The 27,992-nt window shown below is 43.9% G+C and overlaps 1 protein-coding gene across 1 annotated transcript; it reads right to left on the bottom strand.

The window, feature by feature from the left end:
• Nucleotides 1–219: 219 nt before the first annotated feature.
• Nucleotides 220–26,889, bottom strand: adgra3 (adhesion G protein-coupled receptor A3). Its single transcript, XM_084541341.1, has 19 exons — nt 25,882–26,889; nt 18,691–18,762; nt 13,862–13,933; nt 8,782–8,853; nt 8,627–8,698; nt 8,264–8,424; nt 7,481–7,694; nt 7,233–7,397; nt 6,698–6,899; nt 6,461–6,610; nt 5,872–6,030; nt 5,608–5,775; nt 5,210–5,417; nt 4,870–5,078; nt 4,503–4,627; nt 4,119–4,242; nt 3,495–3,640; nt 2,829–2,924; nt 220–2,126 (listed from the first exon to the last, which is right to left on the bottom strand). The coding sequence occupies exons 1-19, from the start codon at nt 26,085–26,087 to the stop codon at nt 677–679; spliced, it is 4,071 nt and encodes a 1,356-aa protein (XP_084397467.1). The 5' UTR covers nt 26,088–26,889; the 3' UTR covers nt 220–676.
• Between the last annotated feature and the right edge of the window lie 1,103 nt (nt 26,890–27,992).

A 27,992-nucleotide genomic window follows, 5' to 3' on the forward strand; every position in this document is an offset into this window, starting at 1 on the left:
CTCGCCCTGAGAGTCAGCTGTCAGTCACAACCGGGGCCATCAAGTCAGCGGGAGCCGAGAATGTACGGTGCACTCATCAAATCTGCCAGCAGGCAGGGGGACAACACCTATACGGCCCAGAGCCACAGCCACGTGCAATTAAAGTGCTGCACCACTGTGGGGGAAGGAACCTGAGGCCACCTGGAGGTCAGTGAAAAACCCAATTACCAGCTTGTCATACATTGTCAGGAAGAGCAATTCTTGGAAACAAAACAGCTCTGACTCACCTTTTGCAGTGGCTGCAGAGAGGCAAACGATGAAAGTGTGGGAGTCATCGCAAGAATAAAAACTTTCAATTAGCTGAACGGAACTTTTCTTTTATTATTTTTGGGACAAACTAGAAAAAAGCTCCGGGGTAAGAGTATTCACAGAGCCACAAACCAGACCGTGCAATGTACAGAACTCTCAGATGGAATAAAAGTGTTTTTGGATTAAAAGTTATAAAAATAGAACATTTACAACAACATATCTACAAAGACAATTCAGTGGCAGTAATGTGGCTAATTTTCCAATAATTATCTTTAAAGGACTCTTTTTTTTTTCCAAGAAAAAAAATGTACAGTCAAAAATATTTAAAACTTCACAGTTTAAAGGCGTGAGCATGTTACTATGCAGTCTTTTGGGACGGAAACGGTTGCTACACAGTAGTTTCGTGTTTCCACAAGCCGGTCTTTATACAGGCCGGGCTGTCTGTGTGAATTAAAGGCACTGCTTGTCCGTTTTCTTTAAGGGTGCCACCGTTTGGAGTGACAAGGTTGAGCCCATACGACTTAGGCTGGCTGTCGAGGTCTGTGCTGCCGGGCTGCTGCTTTTCAGAACCAGAGTCCTTGCTTGAGCTCGACACTGGAGCAGGAGTCACCTGCTCAGCCTCTACAGTTACCACTGTCCCATTCCCTAGCGTACCACCCCCTCCTTTGTCTGCGTGGCGGGAGCGCCGCGGCAGGCTCGCGCTGTCGCTGCTGTCCTGCTGCAGCTGGCTCTGGTGCCGCTCTCTGTAAGCCATGTAGGCCGCCCGTCGGCTATTGCGTGCCGCCAAGTCATAATGGTGGTGTCGCCTGTGGGGGGCGCTCTGCACGCTGCCGTCCACGCTCGTTGGCACGTCGTACGCGTACTCTCGCAACACGGTTAGCCGGCTCGCCCTGTGCGCTCGTGCTCTGTTTTTGTGATGCCTGCCCGCGTGTCCGTTAGTGACAGCAGCTGGATTGCTGATGTTGTTCACCGGGCGGAACTGCACCTCAACGGGGGCCACATGCATTTTAATTTCATTGTCTAGCGAATGCTCAGTCAGGCTGTTGTCCAAAATAGCCGCGCCGTTGGCCGTCACCAGAGCAGAGGCGGACTTGCACTGAGCGGCCTCAGCGTGCAGGTTTGTCAGCTTGCTGCCGTGGGCAGAGTTGCGCATGCTTGGGACGCTCTTATTTGTATAAGAAGAGTCTGCACTGCTGTGGCCACACTTTGTCGATTCCCCATCTGCCTTGTTATCAGATCCTGCTGTGGATGTCATTGCCACGCCTGGCTGAGGGAGAAGGATGTCCTCCTGTGCGGAGTACGCTCGTCTACCAGAGCAACAAGTCTGGGACCAGTAGCGCCTCAGATCTTGTCTGTTGACACAGTGATGCGCCACCATGAATGCACCGAGTGCCAAAGCAGCCACGCCATACAGGCAGGTGAAAGCCAAGTCAAAGGGGTAAACCTGTGATACAGCCATGGCACCAAACACCCAGAGGGCTGCATACAGCCCCAACGCCCCGGCCGCACCCATCAGCTGTGCAGCGAAGGTGTGCTCGTTCTCCAGGGCTGACAGCGGCACGGTGTGTGCAGCAGATACAATGGAGGAGGAGGCCTCCTGGGGCTGAAGCTGGAGGGTGAGGGGGTGGCAGTGGCTGCTGGGAACATCTGGCCCCGCCTCGCTGCTGGCTGAAGCCAGATGCTGCTGCTCCTCATTCGGCTCCTTGAGCTCGTAGCGACGTTCGGGATGTCGGCGCAGCTGGAGCAAGATGCTTAGGAAGTACATGCAGTCCACGAAGACGATAAATCCTACCGGGCCATAAAAAGCCCCGATGCTCGGCTCCCATCCCATCCAGCAACTAGAAGGCGAAGAGAGATGAGACCATTTTAACTTTCTATATGTAGCAGGATATTAGATGGAGCCTTCAAGCTTTTCCAAACATTTCTGCGTATTTGTTTTTATTAATAACTTAAAATGAAACGGTCCTCATTAAATAATACCTCCTCACCCAGCCTTGATCCGTCAATATCATTATTTATTCCAAACTTAAAATTACTTGGAAAAACTTTGGCATCTCTTTTTTTTTTGTTACTGTCCCATTTCATTTAATAACTCGGGCTGAATGTGTCTTGCTTGCAAGGAACTAATTAAACTCCCAAGACTCGGAGACAGATACGGGTCCAGATTTCTCAATTAGCCAGCCCCGCTGCACAATCTAAACAGCTGCCACTGTAGAGAAAGGGGTGGGGGAGCTTGCTGTAAACTGGAAGCAGTTGCTTGTTGCTTGAATGCACATATCATTAATGGGGCTCCATAATCAGAACTTCAGGGAATAAACTTTTCCTACCCCCATAAAAATATATCCATTATTTACTAAAGTAATGCAGTCTGGCGGGTCGATAACAACACCAATCCTCCTGAGGATAGAATGTAAAACATCTTTTGGGCTTGGATGCTCCCTTATTAAATGCAGTTGTCCAGATTAAATGGCGCAGTATTTCCACAGGCACAAACAAGAGGAAAAGTGACTTTAATTGCCATCTATAAAAGGCCTACTTACTACGGTGCATTGGTCTGGCTGCCGTAGTTTTTGATGTTGGCTGCTGCAGTGATCCCGCAGACGATGATGGGTATCCCTCCACCAATTAAGTAGAACCTTTTGGAGAAATAAAAAAAAAGAGGTTGTTAGGCTTAGTCTTTCTGTATCTTATATGACAATGAGGCCCAATCATGTTTTAAGTCTCTACACTGACACCATGTGGCAGCGTCCCTAACCTCTTATAACAAGAAACATTGATGGATATCCAGAAAACATATGCACAGTTGTAGCTTGCCCCGCAAGTAAATTACACCCATATCTGAACAAACAACATCTCCACGTTTGCTCTAATTAAAACCTGTGACTGTAGTTAAACAGTTAAACAAATAAGAACGTAGCTGCTTTAATTGTATCTGTTCTTGCATGTTGATGCTGATACTGCAAAAGTAACAGATGGCAATATAAATTAAAATATAAATCAAAACGTGTGCGTTTATTTCTTCAGAAGGTGTAAGCCTGTAATTAACAACACTTGATCTGATTTTCTAGCTCGTGCGATATTCATTTTACTTGAAGCAGCGAAGACCTTCAAGTGATTAATGCACCCATTTAGAGGCGCTCGCTCCAACACAAACGTATTATTTTTGCTGCACATCTGTTTTAATGCAAGGCTGCGCGGAATCTAACCTCAGCATAGGCCTGGGTGGCGGCGGCGGCTCGTCCAGCTCCTCGTAGCGCTTGGCCTTGCGTGTCACCTGCTTGTAAATGTTGCGTGCAGTCACGCCCACCCACAGAGCAGTGGCCAGGGTGGAATAGTGCAGCAAAATGCCCACCTAGAAGAGATCACACCGTGATATTTTCATATGACCTCATAAAATTGAATTTCAGAATAGTAAAATGCACCTGTTATATTGTTTTGTCCATAGAAATAAAAAATGATGGAATTCAATATACGTGAGGTGTTTCAATTAGCACCAGGAACCTGTAGCGCTCTTCCACTGTCATCATCAGCCTGAGCTGAAAAATGACTGAGATGTTGCTTTCCACCAGAGGGGATAAAATAAATAAACAATAAGTTCCCTGCCAAAACTTTTCCAGCCAGATCCTCGCTAGATATGGTGCAATGAATAAGTAATGTGCCTCAGTACAGGACTGCCTCAAGCCATGGAAACAGTCTACTGTATATTTTAACGTTTCCCCCAGTTTTATGAGCACAGGGAACTTAGCCAAGGGCAACTTTATCAACTTTTCCTAGAAAACATCTGAAGCACTTGTTCATTTTCCCCTATCAGGGCGCTGGAAGATACTCACTGCTTGGCAGACACTTGAATGTCTCGTCTGATTGATGCCACCGACAAAAACCCCGCAGGTGAGGCAGATGTGGAAGCACAGGTTGACCAGCATGTGCCAAAACTTGCGGCTCACGCGGACTGACCTGTGGTCACAGGAAGAGGGAAAAAAAAAAAGATATCACAAAATTAAAAAGGTCACTGCATACTTATAGAAGGTTTATGATAGCACTGGGGCTGGGAAATGTAATAATTTGGATATGCTGAGGTGTTTCAAGGAAAAGATGAGAGTGTCAATATCCAGAAAAGTTATATATAAATTACTTTTATTAAGAACATCATGATTAATCAAAATGACAGAAAATATAAAAATAGGAGAGACTGTCCTTTGAAAAGAAATGATTACCTGTGATGGTAGACGTAGCTAATAATTATGGTGAGCAGGCAGAGGAGGAGGATGATAGTTGTGGCGTAGATTACTGGGTGCAGCGGCCGGATGCTTGGAGACAAATATTCCACACTGCTGAGGTCCTGCAAGAAAAAAGAACAGATAAACCCTCAGGGGAACATAATCTGTCATAGCCAATAAGCAATTCATAGACTAGCACAAAATGCCCCGACTTTAGCAGTGGCAACCTTTCTTAATGGCCACTAGAGGGCCTTATCATCTTAACGAAGGAATGACAATTACTCTTAAAACTTATCCATGCTGAAAAAACATCACCTCACAAACACCCAAATATTGCTGCATCACAAGGATTAGCACGACCTACCATAAGCAGGCCATAGTTGCCCAGAGAGTTGCACGATATGGTGGTGGAATTGTCGTTATGGCCCAGGATGCGGCAGCCGTCGCTCTGCCACCCTCCGTGACCGCCCGCCAGGCTGAAGTTCCAGCAGGCGGACACGGCGTCTGAGCCGCGGGCGAACCGTCTCAGGGTGATGTTAACGGGAGTCCTCAGCACGCGCAGAGACATGCCATCTGATGGGGAGCACATATCAGGTTGTCGTAGTGTTTTTAGTTTGTCACTTTGCTGCCTGACGGCTATCCGAGCTGATATTTTTTAAAAGCACAATCGAGACACGTGACGACACCAGATCACAATTGCTCACCTATCTTAGCCATGATGACAGGGGCGGCCACACTCCTCCTTTTCCCTCCATCAGCCAGTTGGGAGGAGTTTCCCGTGGAGGGGAAAAACTTTCCATTTCTGAAGCCCAGTAGGTGGAGCTTGTAGACTGTGTCATCTACCTGCCCAGGGAGTACAGCCTGGGTGAAGAGAGACTGAGGAAGTTGCAGGGAAGCCTCCACTACAGTGCTCTGTAGAGACAAAAAAATCACAAGGAAGTTAAAATCCAACTATTTCCAACTTGTTATGGTAATCTCAAACCTTTTAAAGTGTTGTTGTAGCTAAAGAACAGTGACGGGACCCACAGTGTGTGTTTACAAGCTGCAGTCCTAACAAAGGCCCACAGTTCCCTAATGAAAGTGCTTTGTGGCAGGAGCTGACCTTGTGAAGGATGCTGGAGGAGGAGCTGGTGGTGTTGCATTTGAATGTGAGCTGACGGTCCTGGCCCGGCGTGCGCTCCGGGCTGGGCCTCTGGAATAACATGCAGGTCATGCCGTTCCAGTCACTGGCCCTGACAGCGTGGGCCTCCAGCGCTATGTTTGGGGACGTCTGGGAGGACAAAAGGAAGGGTGAAATGAGGCCTTTCTCCGCTAAACTAAAGCTGTGGTGGTGCAACAGGACAAGGTGCTGTTTAACGGGTCTAACCAGGGAGAAGGCCTGCGCTGTGGCCAGGCGGTAGACGGCGATCTTCTGGAGGCAGGCGATGATGCGGGAGCAGGCCATGGCCTCGCGCTGAGCCATCCACAGCACTCTCTCGTCGGCCAGCATCAAGTTACTGGCCATGCTAACCATCACCTCACCCAGCTGGGAGACGAGAGACGAGTGAATACACACACACAGATGCAAAACACAAGTCAAACCCTTGCTTAACAGCAGCCCACCAGTGAATACTCACTTGAGTGGAAACAGAAGAAATGTGACTCTATTCAGCGAGCAACTTGTTTGTATCAAACAGCACTAAACACATGCTTCAGGGAGATGCTTGACATGGCTCTTTAACTGGATAAGTGACTATTGGAAACACATTTCAAGCGCCGTACTACTAAACTAAAGTGCTTTCAGACACAAGCTCTCCTTGCCTACAGCCATTGCAAGGAGCACTTTAAACTTCTTATGTTGGCCTCCAGCCGTGCCCGAAGTCACAACATTCGTTCTCTATAAACAACACCATGACAAACCACTGATGACAACCTGTCTGTTTGTAGTTGCTGTTGGGTTGGAAATGCGAACTTACGTCTTTAAACTTCTCAACAAACTTGCCAAACTTCTCAATCATCTCGGCCACAAAGATAATGTCCATCTTGTCTGAGAAGTTGGCGGCATCAATCGTGTAGAGCAACAGGCGGCGAGCTCTGGTCACCACATTGCTCTCGTTCAGAGGCATCTAGGAGAAGAGAAAATTTGGGTGGGTTTAAAAAGGGGAAAGTTTTTAAAAAAAACAACCTTTAGATCGGAAAATAAGGCGACCAACCTGGTTGATGACGTAGAGAAATCTTGTGACATCTTTCTGAAACTGGCAGCGGGAGTAGTCCTCCTCTGCCCACTGGCCCTCGCGATTACAGTAGCGCCACGCCCGCTGCTCTTCGCCGGGGCTGCCCGAGTAGGTGCCTGCGCTCGACGGCAGCTTGTTGCAGGGGAGGTATGCTCTGATCCCTGCCAGGGTGCGTGGCCACCTGGACGGATTCAAACAAATACCGTCACACTCATCCATGCAAAGACTTTACTTCCTACCGACTCATTGTCATCTGTGCATCATAACAGCACTGCACAGCACTGGTTACAGTGATTAGGTTTAACCACAAGGGGGAGCTGCTTGCACAAGAACACAGCTGCACCAACAGAGCAACAAAACATTTTTTTATCACACATCAAATTACTTGATTATTGATTCATATTTTGAACTATTTATATGGGATTTGTGCCTAAAAGCCATAAATAAAATTCAGGTTTTTAAGTTTTTTTTATTTTTTGCATTAATATTCTGATGAGTATATCATTTTATCTACCTGAACTCTCCCTTGTTGTTGGAGACACGTTCAGGAGCGCAGTACTTTGCAGAGCTTTGCAACACCACGATGTGGACAGTCCTGGTGGTGTTGCCCCTGCTCGTCCTGACACGACACTCCCAGTTCCCCGTAAAACCAGGCTGGATGTTTGAGATGGTCAGTGCGCTGTAGGAAAACGTGGAGCGGAAAATTAATACATTATGATCATTAAAATTAACGACGTTAATTCTCATGAGCTATCGTCATACCTGGCAATCAGGGAGCAGTTCTGCACAATGCGCTTTTCAATGAAGATGCCTTGGGTGGCATCAGACTTGACCATGCGGCCGTTCTGGTACCACAGCACCTGCATGTCCTCGGCGACGAATGAAGCCTGACACTGGAATGGCAGGCTGTCCCCCTGAAAAACAACCTGACGCTGGGACGGAGTCAGCTGGAAGGAGGGCAGCTCAAGCGGAGCATCTGAGGAAACAGGGAGGCGAGACAGGTCGTCATTTCTCACAGAAAGACATTTGTCCGCCAGGATGATTTTCAACCCTGCTCACTCTGGACATTTTGTTTTGCACTTTGGACACATAAGAAAGCTAAAACGGTGTTCTGGGTATTTTAGGCCTATTTGTCATTCATGTCAGACCACTTGGTCCGGGTAAAGCTATGCCATGTATTTCATAATCCCTCACAGCGATGAGTGCCAAACTGATAAGACATGAGCAAGTACAAACAAAGGCAGCACTGGCCTGGGCAGCCCTTGTCTTATCTCCTGTGTCATTGCACAAGCCCCTGTTCCCCAAACACCAGCCTCACTGATACCAAAACAGAGAAATTAAAGAGACGGTGCACCATTTGACAATATAATCTGTGCCACAGCTCAACATTTCAAAATGTCTCAGACTGGACAAATGACGTATCAGATAGGGCCACTGAAACGATGAACGGCTCGAGTTTAGAGTGTTTAAACAGCTACTAATTTGTTTGTTTGACACGTTTGTGCATTTATTAGTGAAAAATCCCAGTTCCGTGTGCGTCCCTACCGCAAGTGAGGAGCTCCGGTCTGATGGAGGTGATGAGCTGACCCTGGAGAGACTGGGGGTATGAGCACTTGGTGTTCTTCACGGAAATGTTCCTGTCTTTGATCCATCGCAGCAGCCAGAGGAGGTTGCAGTCACACAGCAGGTAAGGTGTCTGAAACTCCCTGGAGATGGACAGAAGCGCACGCACATCACAGTTTGAGTGAGCACTATCAAACACCAAGTGACAAATGGCCAACTCTCACTTTTCTGCCATGACTTTAGCATAGTTTTTATTGCATGTTAGCTTTACAGACATCACAGTGACACAAAGTTTACTGCCTCGTGTTGAAATCCCATGGAAGACTATCTCCTTATCATACTTACAATGCCTTCAGAGACACCAAGCTGTCAAAGGTCCCCTGAGCCAACGAAGAGAACATGTTCCCTGATAGGTTTCTGGAGAAAAAAAAAAGATCCTTTATTATAGTCTCTTATAATCAGATGATTATGTTGTATTCATAACAGCACAAATGACTTACAGTCGGCTCAGACTTGCGAGGCCCTTGAAGATGTCTACGTTAAGACACCCAATGCTGTTGTTGGATAGGTCTCTGTAGTAGACACAGAAAAAAGGTTTTGGTTTACTTGTTCAACAAATTCACAAATAACACAACCTGACAGCCATAAAAGTCAAAAGAAGATGTTGCCAGCCCTAATGAAGAACACTAATTAATTGCAGGTTTAAAAAAGGTAAAAATAAAGGTTATGTTTAACAAAGGCAGGTTGAGGCAGAGGTCTCACAAATTCCGCTGACAGGTTTACAACTTTCAAGGTGATTTTCGATCTTGTCTGTGTGGGCCTGCAGGGAAAGCTGCACATCAAAGGCAGAGTAACACTGTGGGAGGTGATAAATCACCTATGATTAACGTCAAACGCGTCAAAAGTGTGTGATTCTCCTCTGGATGAGACCTGACATGATGTTTCTGGCAAACATCAGATTGAAGTGTCCGAGACTCCTGACGCCTTTCAGAAGGAAGTGCAGACGATTCCAGGGCTTAGTATGGAAAAGATGGCTGCCGCCACTGTGAATTACATCTACCGTACAAACATTTAGAAGCGCCTCCCAAGATCAAATATTCACTGGCAGCTCTGAGTCAACTATAGCACAACGCTGCCAGATATAGGCATCAAGGGCGATACATGCCGGTCACACAAAAAGCCTTTCTTCATGCTTAAAGTGCGGCTGGAGTTTTGATCCCTTGCGTTTAAAAACATTTCTGCTGAACCCATGAGTTTTGTCTTTAATTATATTTTTAAGAATTGTAGAAATATATTTCTTCAGACCTCTAAAAACTACTGAAATCTGAAGATTAGTCTGGTTTAACTACTTTAAAGTTGGATTAGTGTTTCTGACCTTTACATTGCAAATGAAAAATCGAGCAAATTTAAGTCCAACATTGTTCCTCTTTTCAGCTCTGTTTCGGTCTCCACTAATCCTTAGATGAGATGTTAAACCCCGTCTGCCTATATTCACCAGAAAATACCGTACCTGCATCTGGAAACAAGATTGATACCAGAGGTGAAACTGCACCACTAAACTGAAGCTTTGGGTTGTAAAACAAAAACAATGCGCCTAACAGGCACTAAAGTGTTTGAAGCCTCATCGTAAAAGTCCGTGGGGTCGTCTCTTTAAAGCTACATGTAGTCATCTGACCCACTAATCACATTAAAACAATGCTTAGGTCAGCTTTACAAGCGCTGAAGACTAAATCGAAAACAAGTTCCGTAGTTTTTATGTATTTACTATCCAACAAACACATTTCAAAACGAGAAAGAACAATCTGGGAAGTCGTTCTCAGAATCAGTTTGGACACTTGCATAAAATAATTCTTGGGAGGATTAGATGAACCATCTACCTATCTCTGTAAATCACGGACTATCCTCAAACAATCAGATTAACAAACCATGTAACGTAGGGCCGCTAAGTCTGTAGAAGTTTGCCATGTTTACAAATGCATAAAATGCACATCACGACATTTAAAACACTGCCATAGCTGCCAGTAGTTGGTAACAGGATGATGATTTGTCCACACCACTGTGGGTGAGCCACACAGTCATAGCTTGAAGCCTGACAAGATGGATTTCACAAATCTCGTGAGAATACAGCTGCCTCGTGAGGTAACCACAAGAGCAGAACACATTTAAATTCCCAGGAAGATAACATTTTAAGCAATCGGTCCTGGTGACCTAGGCACAGCACCTTGACAATAGCTGTAAGGCATATTCTCCCGTAAATGATCCAATCATTGAAAAGTGCCAAGAAAAGAAACCAGAGCCTGGGAGAAAAGGCAGAGCATTACCCCAACCCACCAGCCAAACTGTAACCTGGGGTGCTCCAGGAATGTGATACTAACACAAAGTGATACCTGGAAAATGACTGGCAGGCATATGCTAACATCCCAGCATTTATGTAATTATTGGTGTTGGTCTTGAAGGTACCAGCTGGGGAATTTACCGTGTGAGGTTATTAGTTCCACTTGGAAGAGAAGAAAAAGCTGCCTTTTGCAGGCTTGCCAATTTGTGCGAGCATTGTGTGTCAGGGGAAGGATAACTTGGTAAAAGTGAAGGGGTGGAAGGGAGGGGGGCTTCCCTAGCTGAAGGCATACTTTCATCTCATTCTGTCGCCTGGATTCATATACTTGAGTTACATCTACATCAAGGGACTTAAAGACAAGGTGGCGAATGTTGTTATTACACTCAGACACTTTGTTAGGAATCTTTATGACTAAAATCATTTTAAAAAATGGAAATCACTCTACATACCACCTTTTTTTTTTACTGACTCAAGTCTCAACCACGTCTCTCAGCCACAGGCATGGAGCAAATTAACAGCAAGACTGTTTCAGTGCAGCACATCAGTTGCTGTGAATGATATGAGGAGCTGCAGAAGCAAAAATAGCCGGATACGATTGGGTTATAGCGGGGACTGTTCAGCTGTTGCAGGAATGCAGAGTAAAGGGAATCCATAGGGCTGGAGAGTATTGCACATTATGAGGCAGGGGTGTTTAAATCCATTCGTACTTCCCAAACTGTGTAGAAATTGCGTGTGTTAACTGTAAAGTGAGGTAAGGGATACACTTCTACTGCGCCTTAGGGTGTAACCATCAGTGCACCCTATACCCGAGCTCTCAACACTAATAAAGAAGCTCAGACATCCGGGACAACTGACTACTTTTAGATGCGATGTAAGTCCTGTTGTGAGGGTGCAAGTATATGCCTGAAATTGTGTTTGAGGGCTTTGGAAAAAGGTTGCAAAAGTCTGAAGTCTGATGTTCTCGGGAGGTCTTTGAAGGTTATCTCGGTTTGGCCTCAAAGTCTAACAGAAAGGGGTTTGAAGGAAGCTTTTATGAAGCAGACAGGGGATCTATCCAGGATTCAGTGTTTCTGGAGCCTGATGAATACAGAGGAAAGAATGTCAGGATATCAAACCCTGTGCTGCTTTTGACTGTTTTATGGACAGAGGTATTTGGAAACCTCGATGAGATCTATACATGATGTAAAAAGGTTTAAATATACAAAAGTGCAAACGTGAAGAGGGGTCTTTGTCTGAAGAAGTTGTTTTGCCATATTACTTGCGAGTACATTTCTCTTGCTCAACAGCTAGTCAAAGAGTGATGACTCCGACAAACTTGTTTCATACCACATGGACAAAATTCCAACACGCTACTGTGTCTGCAATGCATTGGTGCTATGCAGACACACGTCTGCCACTTAAAACCCTCAGCTGCCACTTGGTGGTTGTCAGTGTTTTGCTGTTGTTGGTCATTTAGAAAAGAGTGGCCAAAGAACGCCTTCGTAGTGCAACCACTGTCTTTATGACCCATCGGTGAACATTGCTGTAGTCATTCTGTGACTGGTTTGAGTCAACCTCTCACACAAGCAGCATTCAACTTAAACATAATGTCATGACCTACGGATTTTTGGCTCTGCGGACTGTCTCTCCTTGGGTTGAACCCCCTATAACCCTTCACTAAACAAGTGGAACCATAAATCAGTTACATTGCTACATGCTGAATGTCTTATATTTGATGTGTAGGATCTTAGCATCCAAACTTCTGCCGTTTTCACTTTAAAAGGCCTGTCAGGGCTTTATAACAACGCACACAAGATGAAAAGGTCCTCCAAATGGCACGTCTTCAAATGAGGAAAAACTCCAATTAGGCAATACTGGGGGTGGAAGTCAACAAACAGATGGGGGAAAGTAAAGACTGGCTAGGGTAGAGTCAAAGACGAGGTGGAGTGCATTACATCCCATAACTTTTCCAGCTTTTTCACGACTGTGTGTCAAATCTACTTTGATGTATGCCTTGCTGCCAATTAACTCCACTCCAATTTTCCAAAAACTGGAAAAAAGTAGAATGGATGTGGAGCTGCGAATGCCAAACCTTGATGGAGGGGCTTCTGTGTTTACGTTCTCAGGGTTCAGCTCTACCTCATCGTCTCCTTTGCTCTTCCTCTCTTTTCGTGTGCCCTCCCTTTCACAGCTGAATGAGTGACAACCACCCTTTGAAATTAGACGGGCGGTGGGGCCAATTAAACTATTCTACCCCGAGGCAAAACCAAACTGTATCCTGGAACAAGGATTTCCATGTGAGGTCTCAGATCTCTGTGGCGATAACGAATTAAGGAATATCTTGTGAGTAGGTGGTGGGGATTTTAATATGCAAAAGACATATAGACTGGCATGGGTCCATCTCAATGTGGCATGAATATGCATCAAGGAGGACGGGGGAAATGGGGACGGGTCTGAGCCAAGTAGCTGACTGCTTTCCTGTCTCGTTCTTATTGCTCCACAGCAGCCGCCAAGCTCAAGTTTGTGTTGGCAGCGACTGGGTACTGTCGAACGATTCCAATTCATGTTGTGTTCCTGCTCTCTCTCATGCACATACACACTTTCGTAAAGCGAAACACACAACTATACACTTACGTCAGACCACCTGGATGGAGTCGAGCTATATGTATTCAACGTATCAAAATAATCCTCACGTGATATTCATAAACTTCACATACACACGTTTATATATCCCCCTCCATTTTTTCCCCAGAGTGTGTGAAAGTATATAAGGCCTCACACTGTCTGCAATGGTGTCTGGCACAAGGCCAGACAAAACAAGGCAGTAGAAATAGACTGCTGCTTGACCATGCTCCCTTATGGGCACTCAAGAGCTGTGGCTGCATAAATAGATATAAAACAGCTGCTCTAAACAAAATAAATGCACGCAGACTCATTGCTGAGAGTAGTGGAATTACCTCTGACTAATATGAAATAGTTTCGAACTGCAACAAGGTTTTCAAACAAAAAGAAAATGGGGTTAAATAGCTTGTGAAGAAAAATCCGTGTCTTCACAATATTCATGAATCACTGTTATCGCATGGAAAATAATAAAAGCAAGCGCTCCAAAGCTTTAAAAAGTTGGAATTCAGATCTTTTGGTTGCCAAAAAAAAAAAAAAGGTGTGAAATCCCAGAGGTGCTAAATGTGTGAACGTCGCGTATACACACACTTGCGGGAAACGCATTCAAGAGACAGCGACACTGCAGAAGCTCCCTCAATACTCACAGTCTTTTTAGAGCTTGCAAGCCGAGAAAAGCGCCCGGTTCAATGCGACTGATCACGTTACTCCGCAGGTCCCTGTGGGGAAAAGAAAAAAAAAGATTTAGGTCATGAAACACAAGAGCAGAAATACAACCGTTTTGTCAATTTGTTATTTTAAGCGATAAGGTAATAAATGAACTGCTCCCAACAACAACTGAAAGTTTATCCTTAATCCTTATTTGATATTAAACTAAATATCTTTACTGCTGATCAAATAAAACAAGACAACAAGAAAATATTGGCATGATGATCCGAATTCCTGAATTTTTCATAGTGTACCCATAGTTATGGGTACAAACATTTGCATAAGATCATTTTTAAACTTGTAATTGGTGACCTCTTTTATCAATACTAACCTGCAATGACATGGCAGGACCTTTGTACTAGTATAACTATAAATATGAACAGATATGGGCTTTACAGCATTACGGAAACCAATCTTTAAATATTCCAGTTACAAGTAAACCACTGTAACCACTGGACTATGCTGCCATTGTTTGAAATGAGCATTTCAGGATGCAAGAATCTACACCCACAATAATATGGTTCACACACAGGAAAGCTCACGCATTTTTTTAACCCAACACTCAGACCTCCTCCAAATCCAGCCACCCATCATCACTACATAGCTGCCGTCACAGACAACCTGACCCTCAAAGGTGCTCCGGAGCTCAGCCCCTCACGAAAACACACAGCCCTCCCTCCCCTGAGGTTCAAAGGCTTGTGCTCACAGAATTCCTGCGGCGCTCACCTGTGCTGGCGCTGCCTAGTCACTCATTACAGTGGAGGTTCGGGAGGCTTTCTAGTCGGCACCTGAACCCACACAAAGGGCCTCTGGGTAACTCTGTCCGTTTGATGTCAGAGAACTGTCATCTGAGGGTGTGTAGGTGGCCACAGATAAGTCGCAGACAAAAAAAAATCTATTGCTTGTTAAAACTTTTGATGTAAGCTAGCGGAGCTGGCTTCACAGTGAAGTAGTGTTGAGAGAAGAATGAGAAGGCAGGACAAAGAAATCAAATATCAGAAGTCGAAAGTATTATTACAGTCAGTGAGAGCAGCTTTGGAGAGTGTACAGAGTGCACAAACGAGGATGTTGAGCCTATTAATTTCTGTGCTGCGGATGCAGATTTACTTTAATGTAAACTTAGAATAGGACACAATCTCAAACTGCAAACCTCTACTGTCCAAGTTCAGAATGTTACAGCAAACTCTCCCAGTGGAACAATGTCATTGTTCAATTAACTAAATTCACATTTTGATGTAAATGTAATAAAGTCAAACTAACAATAGGGTTTTGTTGAAATATACATTAGACTTTCAACATTTCTGAAGGACACGGTTACTGGAAAATATCCGCCGAAGGTCTAAGTTTAGATCTACACTGGAGAACCTGCTGAGTCTAAAATTGGCAGTAGGTATGCATGTGAGAGTGAATGGTTGTTTGTCCCTGCATAAGCCCTGCAATGACCTGCTGACCTGTCAAGGGCGTACCCCGCCTCTTGCCCAAAGCCAGCTGGGATCAGCTCCAATTCTCCATGACCATCGACAAGACAAGCGGTTATAGGTAACGGACAGAGAAGCAGAAGGAGTAACCGCTACTACTAAAGTTAAAATACGAACACTGTCGCTCCAACTGACATTCTAATAGTTGTGGATAAAATATGGGGAGTCAAAGAGGACCAGTCCATGTTTAATCATCCACAACTGCAGTGCAGATTCCAAAGCCCGCCGACCACACATGACTTGGCACCTTTTAAATCTATTTGCAGAGAAAAAAATGCCAGTTTTTTTTTTTTTTTTTTACCGACAAGCTTAAACTGAAATAGCTGGTGGAATATTTCTATGTGTGTTCCAGAAGTGTTCTTGAACTGGCCCCAAACCTAAGGGTGGTTTTGCAGCTGGTGCCATTTTAAGGGGTGCACACAGTACAGCGTCTTCCAAGAATATTAAAATTAAAACATATGTTATGTCCACTAAGCTTAATTAAGAGTCTAGAGGGTGATATATCACTTATGGAAGGTTCCTGGCGTTAGACTAGGTTTCCCACTGAGGAGAGGGAAGCTATTGATGATAGGCGAGCCACCAGAATGATTTTAGATGATTGCTTTTTAAATATTAGCAAATACTGAGCTAGGTATTACCATGTTACTCACAAAAACTCATATTAAAAGCAGTAATTTCAAAAGACACATAGTAAGTGCCCCATTCTATTCTTTCCGCACACTCCGAGGAAAGTCCAAACCGATGGTAATCCAATGACAACCCTTCTTCTGAATATCTTTTTAAGTATCAAACTTTTCTTTAACCCTTCCTGTTCTGTTCTATTGTTGGCGACTGCCACACATGCTGAATTCGGAGAACCGTAGTTACATCCATAACTATTGTTTTTCCACCATGTTGTTGTTCACAGAAGCCAGTGAAGCCACATGTATACATTTCCTTTTATTTCTCAAGCCAGAAGTATTCTAGTTGTGATGTGAATAACAGCGGAAATAGCACCACAAGCATAGAAACTACCAACACAACTGGGTCTATTCAATTCAGCGAGGGGTCACTTTAAATGTTAGCTAGTTAGAGTTCACCCTTTTATCTGTAAAAGTGCTAAATTGCCGAAAATGTTTTATACACTGGCGAAGCAATTTATTTTGCATTAGCGTGTAACCTGCTTGTAACGACAACAAGAAATTCTTCAGGAAACGTCACACACTAGTGCTGTTAATCCTTGGCTGTTTCCACAATAAGCATTCCTCCATAGCAGTGGATTTAGAAAGGAATTAGCATGTGACGGTCGCCTAGCTTGGCTCCTATTTCTATGAGAAGAGTGATAATAGGGATTCTGTGTGGCTTATTACCAAGCGGGGGACACCTTTGGCCCCAACAAAACACAGTGGTCTCCACAGTTACTTTGCAATTTCACGCAGAGTGCCGGATAGGCGTAATCGATTCTCTATCCTTCTCCGGCACTCACAGCCAGCTGCTGTCTCAGTCTTCACCACTGCATTTAAGGAGTCCAAATGAGGGAGAGCTCCTTTGTGGACTAAGAAAAAAAAAAGAAAAAGTTGTAAAAAGGCGGGGGGAAGGAGGGGTGGAAGGCAAGATGGAGAGGCTCCGTGCATTCAAACAGACTCATGTTGCATTTTTTTTCCACTCTTTGAGAGTTTGAGGAGAAAGGAGTTTGATTTAAGGTGGGAGGGAGGGTATAGGAACATTTCAGGGAGAGGTTCGTCAGCATGCAGAGTGTGATTGTGTGTGGGAATCGCACTGCTGACACCTCTGGCCTTGGCTCGGCCTCATTACAATGACAAAAGCAAGCAAGCCAACCTCGCAATCTCGCTGGTCGAGGGGTAGACTAGAGTGGGGTGGGGTGGGGTCTGTGGAGCACAATGGGAGTTGCTTTTGGAGGCAAACTTGCCTGTGTGTATTGATGCAACGGCAGGCCGAGTAGAGTTTACAACCAAATTGACTTGCCATTCACAGACAAAACACATAAGTGCCTTAAAGGCTTTCTTGGTGGAGAAAGATCAAAGATTCTTTTTACACATTCAGCACGCAGCCTCCTGTTTATCCTCTAGGCCTGAGCTCTAAAAACTAACAACTGACCCAATTCAAGAGTCTATAAGGAACTCTCCTGCAAATCTATAAACAATCTGTCTTTCTGAAACTCATAAAAATCATGCAGGACAACTTTACACAACAAACTGAAAAAGAAGTAAAGTCAATGTGTACTTTATACATGAGAAATATGAAATAATTCAATGATTAATGGCATCCAAAAACTGAGGGCACATCTGAATCTAAATCATCTTTCTGGGTTGATACCACAAGGCCAAACGCAGCCAATTCTGCCTCGTATATCTTTCTATGTTTCTGGCCTTTTTTAAACAGACTGAGAAGAATGTCGGAGGGGGGTGGGGGGGGGGGGGGGGGTATGCTCTGAGAATTCCATATCAATGCAGTCATGTGTTAGTGTAGCCTTGGGTAAAAGCAGGGCCATTAACGGTCTGGTTATTTTATCTGCATGAAGCCATTCCCGAGTGATAAATCACCCATGGCCCATATGTGCAGGCCCAGAGCCATTTTCTTGAATCCTGTGTAGGAAGGGAACACCGGTGATGACATTCCAATCTCCAGTGTTGGAATGACATGGAATGAATGACATGCATCTATTGTGTAACCAATACTAGTAAACATAGAGCGTTATATCAGTGAATATCTTCACCAATCACTGAAGCTGAGATCCAACCACACTTAACAGTCTTCGTTAACTGCTATAATTACTACTATAATTCTGCCTTTAAGTACTCTTGAAGAAAGAGCACCCCGGCCCTAGAATATCCAAGCAGCTGTATGTTGAGAGTATGTCACCAGGCAGACATGTACCAGCCCTAGGGCATATACCTATAATTAGCCCTTTCTGGTACCATCTCCAGTCTTTCAACATGGACAGATATCCTTGACTGAAGCTGAGTGCTGTTCGGATGCCTCGTAGCTTTCTGTGACCTGGATGTTCCACTGGCATGACGCCAGTGTGTGTTTAACAAACCTCCTGCTCCACAAGCCAAAGCTCCACTCGCGGAGTGATGGATGGCTCCTGCTAATGCACTGGTTGGGTATGATGTGAAATATTGTGAAGGTTTTTGAAAACAGGCTCAAGGCCTACTTGTGTGAAGTGCAACGGTGACATTTCATGGAGTCGTTCAACCTATATATCTGCTTTGCCAGAAGGAGAAGGATTCACTTGACTCAAAATCAACTCTTGATGCTGTAGCTGGTAAAATGATAATAATACTTACAATTTCTCCAAAGCAGACAATCCAAAGAAGGATCCATTTCTGAGTTCTTGAATTTTATTGTTGTTTAAAATTCTGTGGAGAGAAAAAATATATATCAATACAAAGAACCAAATGCACATTAAAATACTATTGTTCATTTAAAAAAGAAAATGTCAAAAATGCACCAATACAATGGTTTTAACACTGTACCGCACCAACAACTGTGTGTAATCCAACATTTTCCAACAAGTCCTTTTTAATGTCTGGGAGGAACAACAGCAAACCAGACACAGCACCCAGAACATCAGTGAGGAATGTGCGTTAATTAAATGTGCATCAAAAGGATCTCATGTCTTTTCCAGCATCTAGTGGAACTGTGCCACACTGCTACTTGTTGGCAGATAACAATATTAAGCCTCACTCTTTCTCCTCTAACCACTCTTTGCTTCCAGTCACACAACGTTCACCGAAGAGATCTGAAGAAAAACAACTTGAACTTCGGCCGAGTGTTTTCTTTCATCTTGACAGGTAGCCAAGATGAAATTAAGAGAGAACTCCTTCTACTTTAACAGGTAAAACCATCATAATTTGATAGCGGCCATGACCCATTGGTGGAACATTAGCTGTAAAACTGGCCCAAAAATAGACACCGTCCTTATTCAATACTGCACTGCAAACAAACTCTAAGAAGACGTCACCTTTTCTAGAAGAGAAGCAACCAACATGCACAATACATACCCCCTTCAATGCAAGCAACAACTGCAAACCCTGCTATATTAGAAGATATCGTCAACTTTATCACAACAAAAATGAAAAAAAAAAAAACATCTTGAGAAAATCTTACACTCCAAGTTTGACGAGTGTGACAGCTTCCTCCCTGGGTAATGAAGCCCATTTTATTACCAAGTTAATTTCCCTGCCAAGCTCCCAAGTAACGCTCCACTTTGTGTCCCTGTGTGCCTTCAAACTATTCCCAAAGGGTCTGGGAAACCAACAGCACTGTTAACTCCCAACAAAAAAAAAAAAGAAAAAACACTAGCAGGGACTTGTGGTTAGCATATACTTCTGGCCAGCAGGGAGGGGATGTGGCGGGTGACATACATGCTAGTGGCACCCACAACCCGAGGCCAGATTGGAGTCATTACTGGGTGTTGAGGGGTTGTTTTATTACAGGGTTGGACAGGGGAGACTCATTGGAGATTTGCTGTTTGGCTAGCTGCCGTTCAGAGTGAGAGCGAGAGGAGAGTACGCACACAAACGGCCCCTGTGTTTCACCACCCGTGTTTTTCTGGGTTCTGAACGCTGAAATGGCAGATGTTACGACATGAGAGACGAACAAGACTGCAAGTTCTATCACTTGCCTGGGTAAACATGATATAATGGTATAGGCAGAGATGCTGGGCCTCCCAAGACTGTGGTCAGAAAAGCATAATTTATATAGAGGAATATTTACCAGGAATACCAAGCTGATGCTTTTACCGTGAGGAGTGCTGATTTGGGAACGTGTTTCTTAATATTTAGTTCATCACAAATTTGCAGAGATAGTAAGTAAGTATGTTAACAATGTGACAGGAAAGTTAAGCCATGATAAGATTTGCTATAAAAAAGCAGCGCAAGAGCAAAGAGTGGAAAAACTATTACTATTGACATAAAACTACGTGACGTTACATTTGGCTCAGAAAGTCACCTGTTCTTCAGTTGCTTTGTAGGTTTATATATTAGATTTTGAATTTAAACCAGCAAATTATGGGAACTATTTAAGTCGGGCTGTTTAAATACACTTTTCTAGCTTAGAGACTCTGTTTGTTGTCCAAATCAATGTGTAAAAGAGCATTCTCCTCAGAATCATGAACTATTTCTTTTCCCCTTGGCTTCTTTCCATCCCTCCCCTCTCTGCATGCTTTACCCTCCTTCTTCCTCATGACAGGAGTGTGACCTCTGCATGTCAGAAACTGCTCTGACGGCAAATTCTGTCTTCTTTGCACTCTCTGCATCGGTGTGAAAGCAGCACTGCTGCCGACTGTACAGGCAACACGTGTACTGCAGAGTCACAAGTCTGCATGGGGGATCACGACCATTTTACCACCCTCGTCTCCACTGCCCTCGGGACGTCTGCAGCTAGACGTCTGCTTCCCTGCCGTCTGTCCCTGGACGTCAGCCCGAGGTCTCCAGACTAAAGACCAGGCTACGGAATTTCTTACGGCTGGGCCTCAAACGATACAGGAGGGGAGTCTCCCTTATCTTGATGCATAGATAAGGCCTGCTTGAACTCAAGCCAGGAACAAGCTGCGAGGGGATCCAACCAAATCTCACATCCTGTCTACTGATACAGAAGCTATAAATCCCAGCGACATTTGTAGAAAAACTGTCTCTAGAACTGGACTTTCCACTGTTATTCACAAAGTGATATAAAATGCACCGGATTTGATCTTGCTTTCAAGGAGAGTAAATACGACACTATTGTAGGTAGTCCCAAGTTCTTTTTCACTTCTCAAGCATACGCCTCTGGCTGGAGGCACATTATCCAGACACAAAATGGCCAGCCACTACTCCCCTCACAGGGACTTTGTGTTTTAAGGACAAAGGCAACCGGTGCTCTCTCAACACTTTCTTTATGCTCAGGAGGATTTAGACAAAAAAAACTCCCAAGCATCGAAATCTGTAACTCTTCAGCAGGTTTTCAAATAGGTCTCAGGCTGCAGCGGAGCTCATAAAAACCCTTCTAGAGTGACATCCTCTGGATATTGTGGATGGAAACATAGGCCTCGGCTCAGGTGGAAAAAAGAAGCTGGTCCAACGTCAGAGGTGCTGCGAGGTGCCAAGAGAATTCCTGCATTTATCCAGTGCCTTCTGGTTCCATAGATGATCCAAGTAAGAAGATTTCTTTATGAAGAGAATGGACACCATAAGAAAGAGGGCACTTGACATTCATGCTCTCTTGGCCCCCTTCATTTTTCAAGTAGTAGGCCCTACAATATACGGTACCATTAGAGCAAGGTATTCACATTACAGCTCTGTGGATAAATGGGGAAATGATCCACCATGCAAACACCAGGATAAAAGAGGATAAGCTGCAAAAATGAACACAGACGTGAAGGCACCACACATGCAAAGCTCACATCTACGCACTGAACTGGATTTCTTGTCTGGGATTAGCGGATACCTCAGGAAACCTGGCAAACTCAAAGCTCAACTGGTCTGCGAAATGAAAGGCTGCAAACTGAGTGAGATGTGCAGCTGGCAATGCCTCTCCCGTGGGATTTTGTCTTCCTCTGCAAACACTGAAGAACTACTATGAAAAACACAGGAGGATTCCTTTCAGACCAATGGCTTGCATGGAAAGCACCAAAAAATGAATCCTCTCAGGACATGCATGGCAGCAGGCACCTGTGCTCTCGTTACACGAGCACTTCAAACGGCTCCCCGGCATGACACAGAAAAATAAATGAGGTGACTGACATGAGGACTGATCACGGACTAGACCGCCGTGCCTGAATTAACGATCATTTTACGAGTTTTACGATACAAAACCCATAAGGAAACAACTCAACATGCATCTCTTAAAGGAAGTGGAATTTCAAGGAAACCAGATGGGAATGTAACCCCTTACTCCCAGTTTGCACTGCTGTAAAACAAGACAGTTTACTGCTCTCCAATGTGTCATCTAATAGAGCGGTCTTTTCTTGCAGCAAGGGAGGAAACGCCGGCTTTCTTCCTGACATTAATCCTACGCTGCTTCATAGAGGCCCAAACCAGGTGTGCTTATTTGCACTGTGCAACCCAGGTGCTCTTGTGAATGGATCCTGATTACACCAAACAAGCATTGTAAAGAAATATGAGCCGGGTGAGTAGAGAAAGCTTAAATATAGCCAGTTCCTGCCTGCGTGGGTATGTCGGCTGAAACTTAAACAGGTAAACAGAAATAAACCCTCGTGAACACACCCGTACAAACTACTCGCGCAACCTTTTTTATGCGTCTGCGAGAGGTAAAAGTTAAATTAAACCCCTCGCATTTTAGCCGAGGCCCACACTGACATGGGAGGACAGGCCGGCTGTAAACACATTTGTGTCATTTCCTCTCAGATTACTTAGGCATGTGGTATCATTTGGAGAGCGCAAATGCAGAGAATGCATTACTCATTTTTTTTTTTTTCTCTACAGAGAGGCATTCAGTACAGAACTGCACTGAATAGCAACATGCACTGAATGTCGGGGTGAACTAATGACACCAATCATCTAGGTTGGGTAAAAAAAAACATCTAAATAACTACATAACTGCTCATGTACAAAGAGGTACGGTTTAGGTTAAGAGCTCTGGTTGTTCTACCCAAATATGTGGGATACATTTTTGGGCATTCAGCAAAACCAATCATCCAAGTGGCGCGACAAGTTCAACCGTAGCCAAGAGAGTAGCTGAGAAAAAAGGTGCTGGTGCTTGTGGTTCAAGTCTTATTGCCAAAAGCTTTTCAAAAGGATTAAAATCTGAATTTGGGAGCAGATCCCTGAAGAGGAAAACAGGAAATCTTAAGTCCAATGAATAGAATGGGTTTTTAATCACACCTAGCTTCAACTTGTGGCAAAGTTTCCCTGTCTGTAGTAGAAGACATTTCCTTAGGAAAATGACATGACCCTATGTACCCTAAATAGAAATATGTGTATTAGTCTTAAATGAGCTTAATGCAAGATTTGGTGGTTCACGCTAATGAAGCAAACATAAACACAAGCAAATTCACTTCCTAAACTGTGTATCCATCCGCTGCATATCCATGCACAAAGTAAGAGCAGCTGAACAGGATGGGATTGGCTTTGGCTTAACAAGGAGAAATAACAGCTTGATCATTTATTTTTTCGGCTTGAGAAAAGTTTCTCGTGAGACTCCTGTCCCAGTTCTCTACAGTCAAGACCAGCTGTGTCCAGGCCATGGTCAACCACACCACAAGACGGCGGGAATGCCGTAAAACAGGACCACCACACCCACTGAGAGGCCTGGTGACTTTACAGGTCATAAACTAACAGAAAAAAAAATAAAACTGCGCAGTTAACATAAATTGCCATTTCATTGTCACTCATGTCTACCGGGGATGAAAAACAGTTGGTAGGGAATGTTTCTTCTTTGTTTTTGGTGAAACTGGTAGCAATAATTGCTCGGAAATGCACACGCTTTCCGTCTATGCTCTCTAAATGCATATTTTCTTGTTCTTTGGAGCTCAGTGCTAAATCACGAGGACCCAGGCTCAACTTTCAATCCATCACTGTCAGGACAAGTGACAGATACCTCACAGAGGACATACAGACACAGCAAAAACTAAGACATGAGGGAAGGCCTACTAAAGATCTTAGATAAACGAAATCAGCATATTCAAAATTTCATAAATACTTCCAGACCACAAAAATAAAGGTAATGTCCAAGTGCTACCAACATTCAACAGCAATGCAGTTCTGATTCACTACAAATCACATCTACTTGTCGTTGCTGCTGACCACCTCATAAACTTGCATCTTCTCTTAAGATAAAATGCACGCCTCAGAATCTGGTCAGCTAATGGCCTCCATTTATTTAAGTAATGTATAAATATTAGATAACAAAAATACACAAGATACTTGCTTGAGCAAAGTATTTCCACAGAGTAATGGTCTGTTTATTTTCACTGTAAGGCAGTTGAGCGGGCGTATTTCGTCAAAAAGTTTGCCCATATGGAGGTTTTATGTGCAGCTCCAAGGTCTGAAATTTCCGAGACGGCCCATAAACGCAACCAGCATCACAAAACGTAAGTGTAGAGGTAAATTTGGAAGCACCTAATAATGCACTCCTAATGGCCGCTTGATACTGTACAATAAAAAAAAAAAGCCCCGACGATATGGAATTTCCTGAGGCAGAGATTCATGTTTACTGGGTCGTTTAGTACTTATAGAGAAGCATATCGTCTCTTTTACTGACAGATCCTTGGGTTTTAACATTCAATTGTGTCTCTGCCAGGTGTTGAGCCCCACCCAGACTAGCCTACAATTGCCTAATTTGGATTTTTTGGCAACAGTAACTGATGGAAAGTGAACACGCCAGACTTAACAGCAACCTCGCAGAACCATGACATGACAAACAGTTCTCTGCAGACAACCAGCGCCGGTGCTTGTGTCTGGATTTACAGTAAAAGCTACAACGGTTTGACTTAAGATAGTAATGACTAATTTATGAATTACCTAAATCAAGTAAAAGCTTACAAATAAAGTTTAGTATTGTATGGATAATAGGGAGTGTGCTAATACCAGTGTACACGTGATTTGCGGTAAACCACTTAAAACAAGCACTGTAATGATCTAAGAACCCGTTCTTTCTTTCCCATGAGTGTATTATGTGCTTTCTACTCCTGCACCCTTCCCTGGTATTCTCATATTTCCCTCAATCGCTCACCACCACAAAGTGCAAGTGCTCCGCGTGCACAGCTTTGGATTTACGCCTTTGTACTAGCCGTGTATTTGAATGCAATTTGTTCTGTGCCGTCAAACGCTTTGTGATGAACCAAAACCAAAATTACAGCTGCTTAACTTGCGTGTGCAACTCAGGCTTCGCAACAAAAGGACGTCAACAACAGACAACTTGTGCGCTTCATCCCTTGCAGGGCGCCGCACAAACATCAACGACCGATGGTCGATGTGTTGTCTTGAAGGACGGCAGCGGTTCGTCTGAACCCTGAAACTGCACTTTTGATTTCTGTATGAACAAATGTAGTGATTACAGCATAAAATAGGATAAAACCTGAGTGTGATAACTGGATATGAAAGAAAAAAAAAGGTAAAACATGAGCGTGGAAACTGGACGTGAGCCCATGCGCATGTATATTAGAGCCAGGTGGAAAAACTCCACAAGGCTCAACTCACAGCCTGATAGCTCTTACATCTGTTACAATGCCTTGGAGATATGGTGTCATGTGTGATCACTAATTTAGCAGCCTTCCTGTACATGAATCACTACACAGCAGGGAGACAGACGGTTGTCACATAGGATTTATGGCATGGTATCAAGCAATATCGCCCTAGTTTTCATTGTTTTGCACTATGAACAGAGTTGATAAGGGTGCATGTCTTTCATTTAAAGCACATTGTAAAGTTTTAGCAGCATAAAAACACGTTTTAACCCCTGTAATCGTAGGTACAGTAACTGTTTCCCCTCCCTCTGACTGAAATGTATGTTGGATGCCCCTCTCTTGTACTCACAGTGTGACCGTCCTGTTGGGGAAGGAGTCGGGGGGCAACACCTGATGGAGCTCCATGTTGCTGCACACCACCTTCCTGTCGGACGGCAGGCTCTTCCCACCGCTTTTCGGGCGTTCATCGAATGATTTGCAGGCGGGTGATGCCGTGGAGCAGCCCAAGCCACTCAGCAGCAAAATCACAAACAACTGCAACCGATCCATCCCCATTTTTTTTTTTTTTCTCACGCACGGCGAGAAAACCGCTGCAGCATTGGCCGAGGAAGTAATGTTTTGTTAATGGGCAGGGCGGATTTGTGGTGATAATGAGCAGCGTTGTTATAAGAATTTGACCTTAAGGCAGGACAAGAATGAGATATTTCCCAGTGTGTTTGTTCGGCTCAAGTGAGCCTTCCTCCTCCATTTCTCGCAAGGCTTTCCCTTTGCTCGGCGGTATCCAGTCCGAAAGAGGTGTCCTCCTTTGTCTGGCAAACGACTCATTTATAATTCCCTTCCCATGCTGGCGTTCATTTCCTCCAACTCTGCAAACCCCACTAGTCTAAAATGCTCAGTATTCCCGTGGGTTGCTAAATAACTTGCCCGGTTGTGGAGAGGCTCTCTTTGTTACCCGAAGCGTGGGTCCCACTCAGAGTGTTGCCTTTTCCACGGGAGGCGGCTGAAGTCATCCCAGGTTATCCGCTCCAACTTCAGGAAACGAGCTGTGGCTTTTCAAAACGCTCACTTTCATTTCCCGGAACTTTGGACCGAGGGTGCCGAGCCAAATAAAAGCGAGTAAACTCTCCCCTGAGCACCAACAGGAAATTACTTTGACAAAACAAAAAAAAATCACCAAAGCGCAAAACAACAACTTTTTTTTGAGCCAAAAATGTGCAGCGAATGCCTGAAAAACGAAGTAAAAAGCTCGAAATCACTCGAAGAGTCGTAGCTAGAGTGGTTAGAGAGTAGTTTTGTTACTCTACGTCTTTGGAAAGTCTTCAAACTTGTCCACTATTAGGAAAGCTGCTTCCCATAGTCCTGCCTCGGGCTCCACTATTGTCAAGGCTGATCCTATTCGAAACCATATCCGGTCTGCCTTTCAGAATAAAAGCACCGGCAGTATTCCTCAGTAGAGGAATTTTGTCAACGAGTTGCAATGACTTTGGTTTCAGTAGCTTGTGTCTCCGATCAGATTTATTTCAGCCATGGAAAGTAACTTAGAACAGATTTATACTACATTTAATTTTAAGGTTATATTTCATTCTTAGGCAGAATATTCTGCATCATGCCCTAACTCACTTTCTCCACAATCTAATGGACGTATAATTGAATGGACTTGAGTTTTTATCATTTGACTTTCATTTAACATTTAACTGAAATAAAGGATCTGAATACTTCGTCTTCTATCCCTGGTCTTTTTTCTGTTTTTGTGCCCCCACAGTAAATTGAAAGAAGAAGTTAAGGAATCTTGTAGAAAGTTAATGTCCTGACCTTTAGGGAGTATTTCCTCAAGTTTATCTTAATGTTGTACAAATATAACTTTTAGAGAATATTTGGGGTTTTTGCACTCTTCCCTGACAATCAAAAGCTGTAAATTTAAAGGAATAGTTTGGAAAGGATTATTTTTGTTCAACCCTTAGATAAACTTTTAGTGAACATTCCCTTGAGGTTATTTTATTTTAATAACCCTTAAAGAAAGTTTTCTTGGGTTATTTTATAAAAACTTTTGAGAACCTTTAGAGAAAGTTCCCCGAAAGTACTCTTTATTGACAGGTTGGATGATAATTTAATTCAGTTCGGTTCATTTTTATTTATTTATATAGCAATTTGAAGTGCTTCACAGAATGCTAAGCACAAAAACACAGGATTTCTTTCCCCAGGTAAACCAATCAATCTTCTTTGTTATGATCAGGTGGAGTGAGTCACGCCATCCTATAGAAAACTGGACAACAGAATAGCACTGAAGTGAGCACAGGCCAGGGAACATGAGCCCTCAGGCTATCCTTTCACCTTCACTAATTTGTTTTTAGAACCTGTGGGGCTTGCCATTCAATTGTGAGCATACACTACCTCATACTGTTGTAATGCTAAAAACAATAGAATGGATTACCATAATTAACATGACTAAAACCCTTATTT

The sequence above is a fragment of the Chelon labrosus genome (genome assembly GCF_963514085.1).
Source record: "Chelon labrosus genome assembly, chromosome: 1".
Lineage (NCBI taxonomy): Eukaryota > Metazoa > Chordata > Actinopteri > Mugiliformes > Mugilidae > Chelon > Chelon labrosus.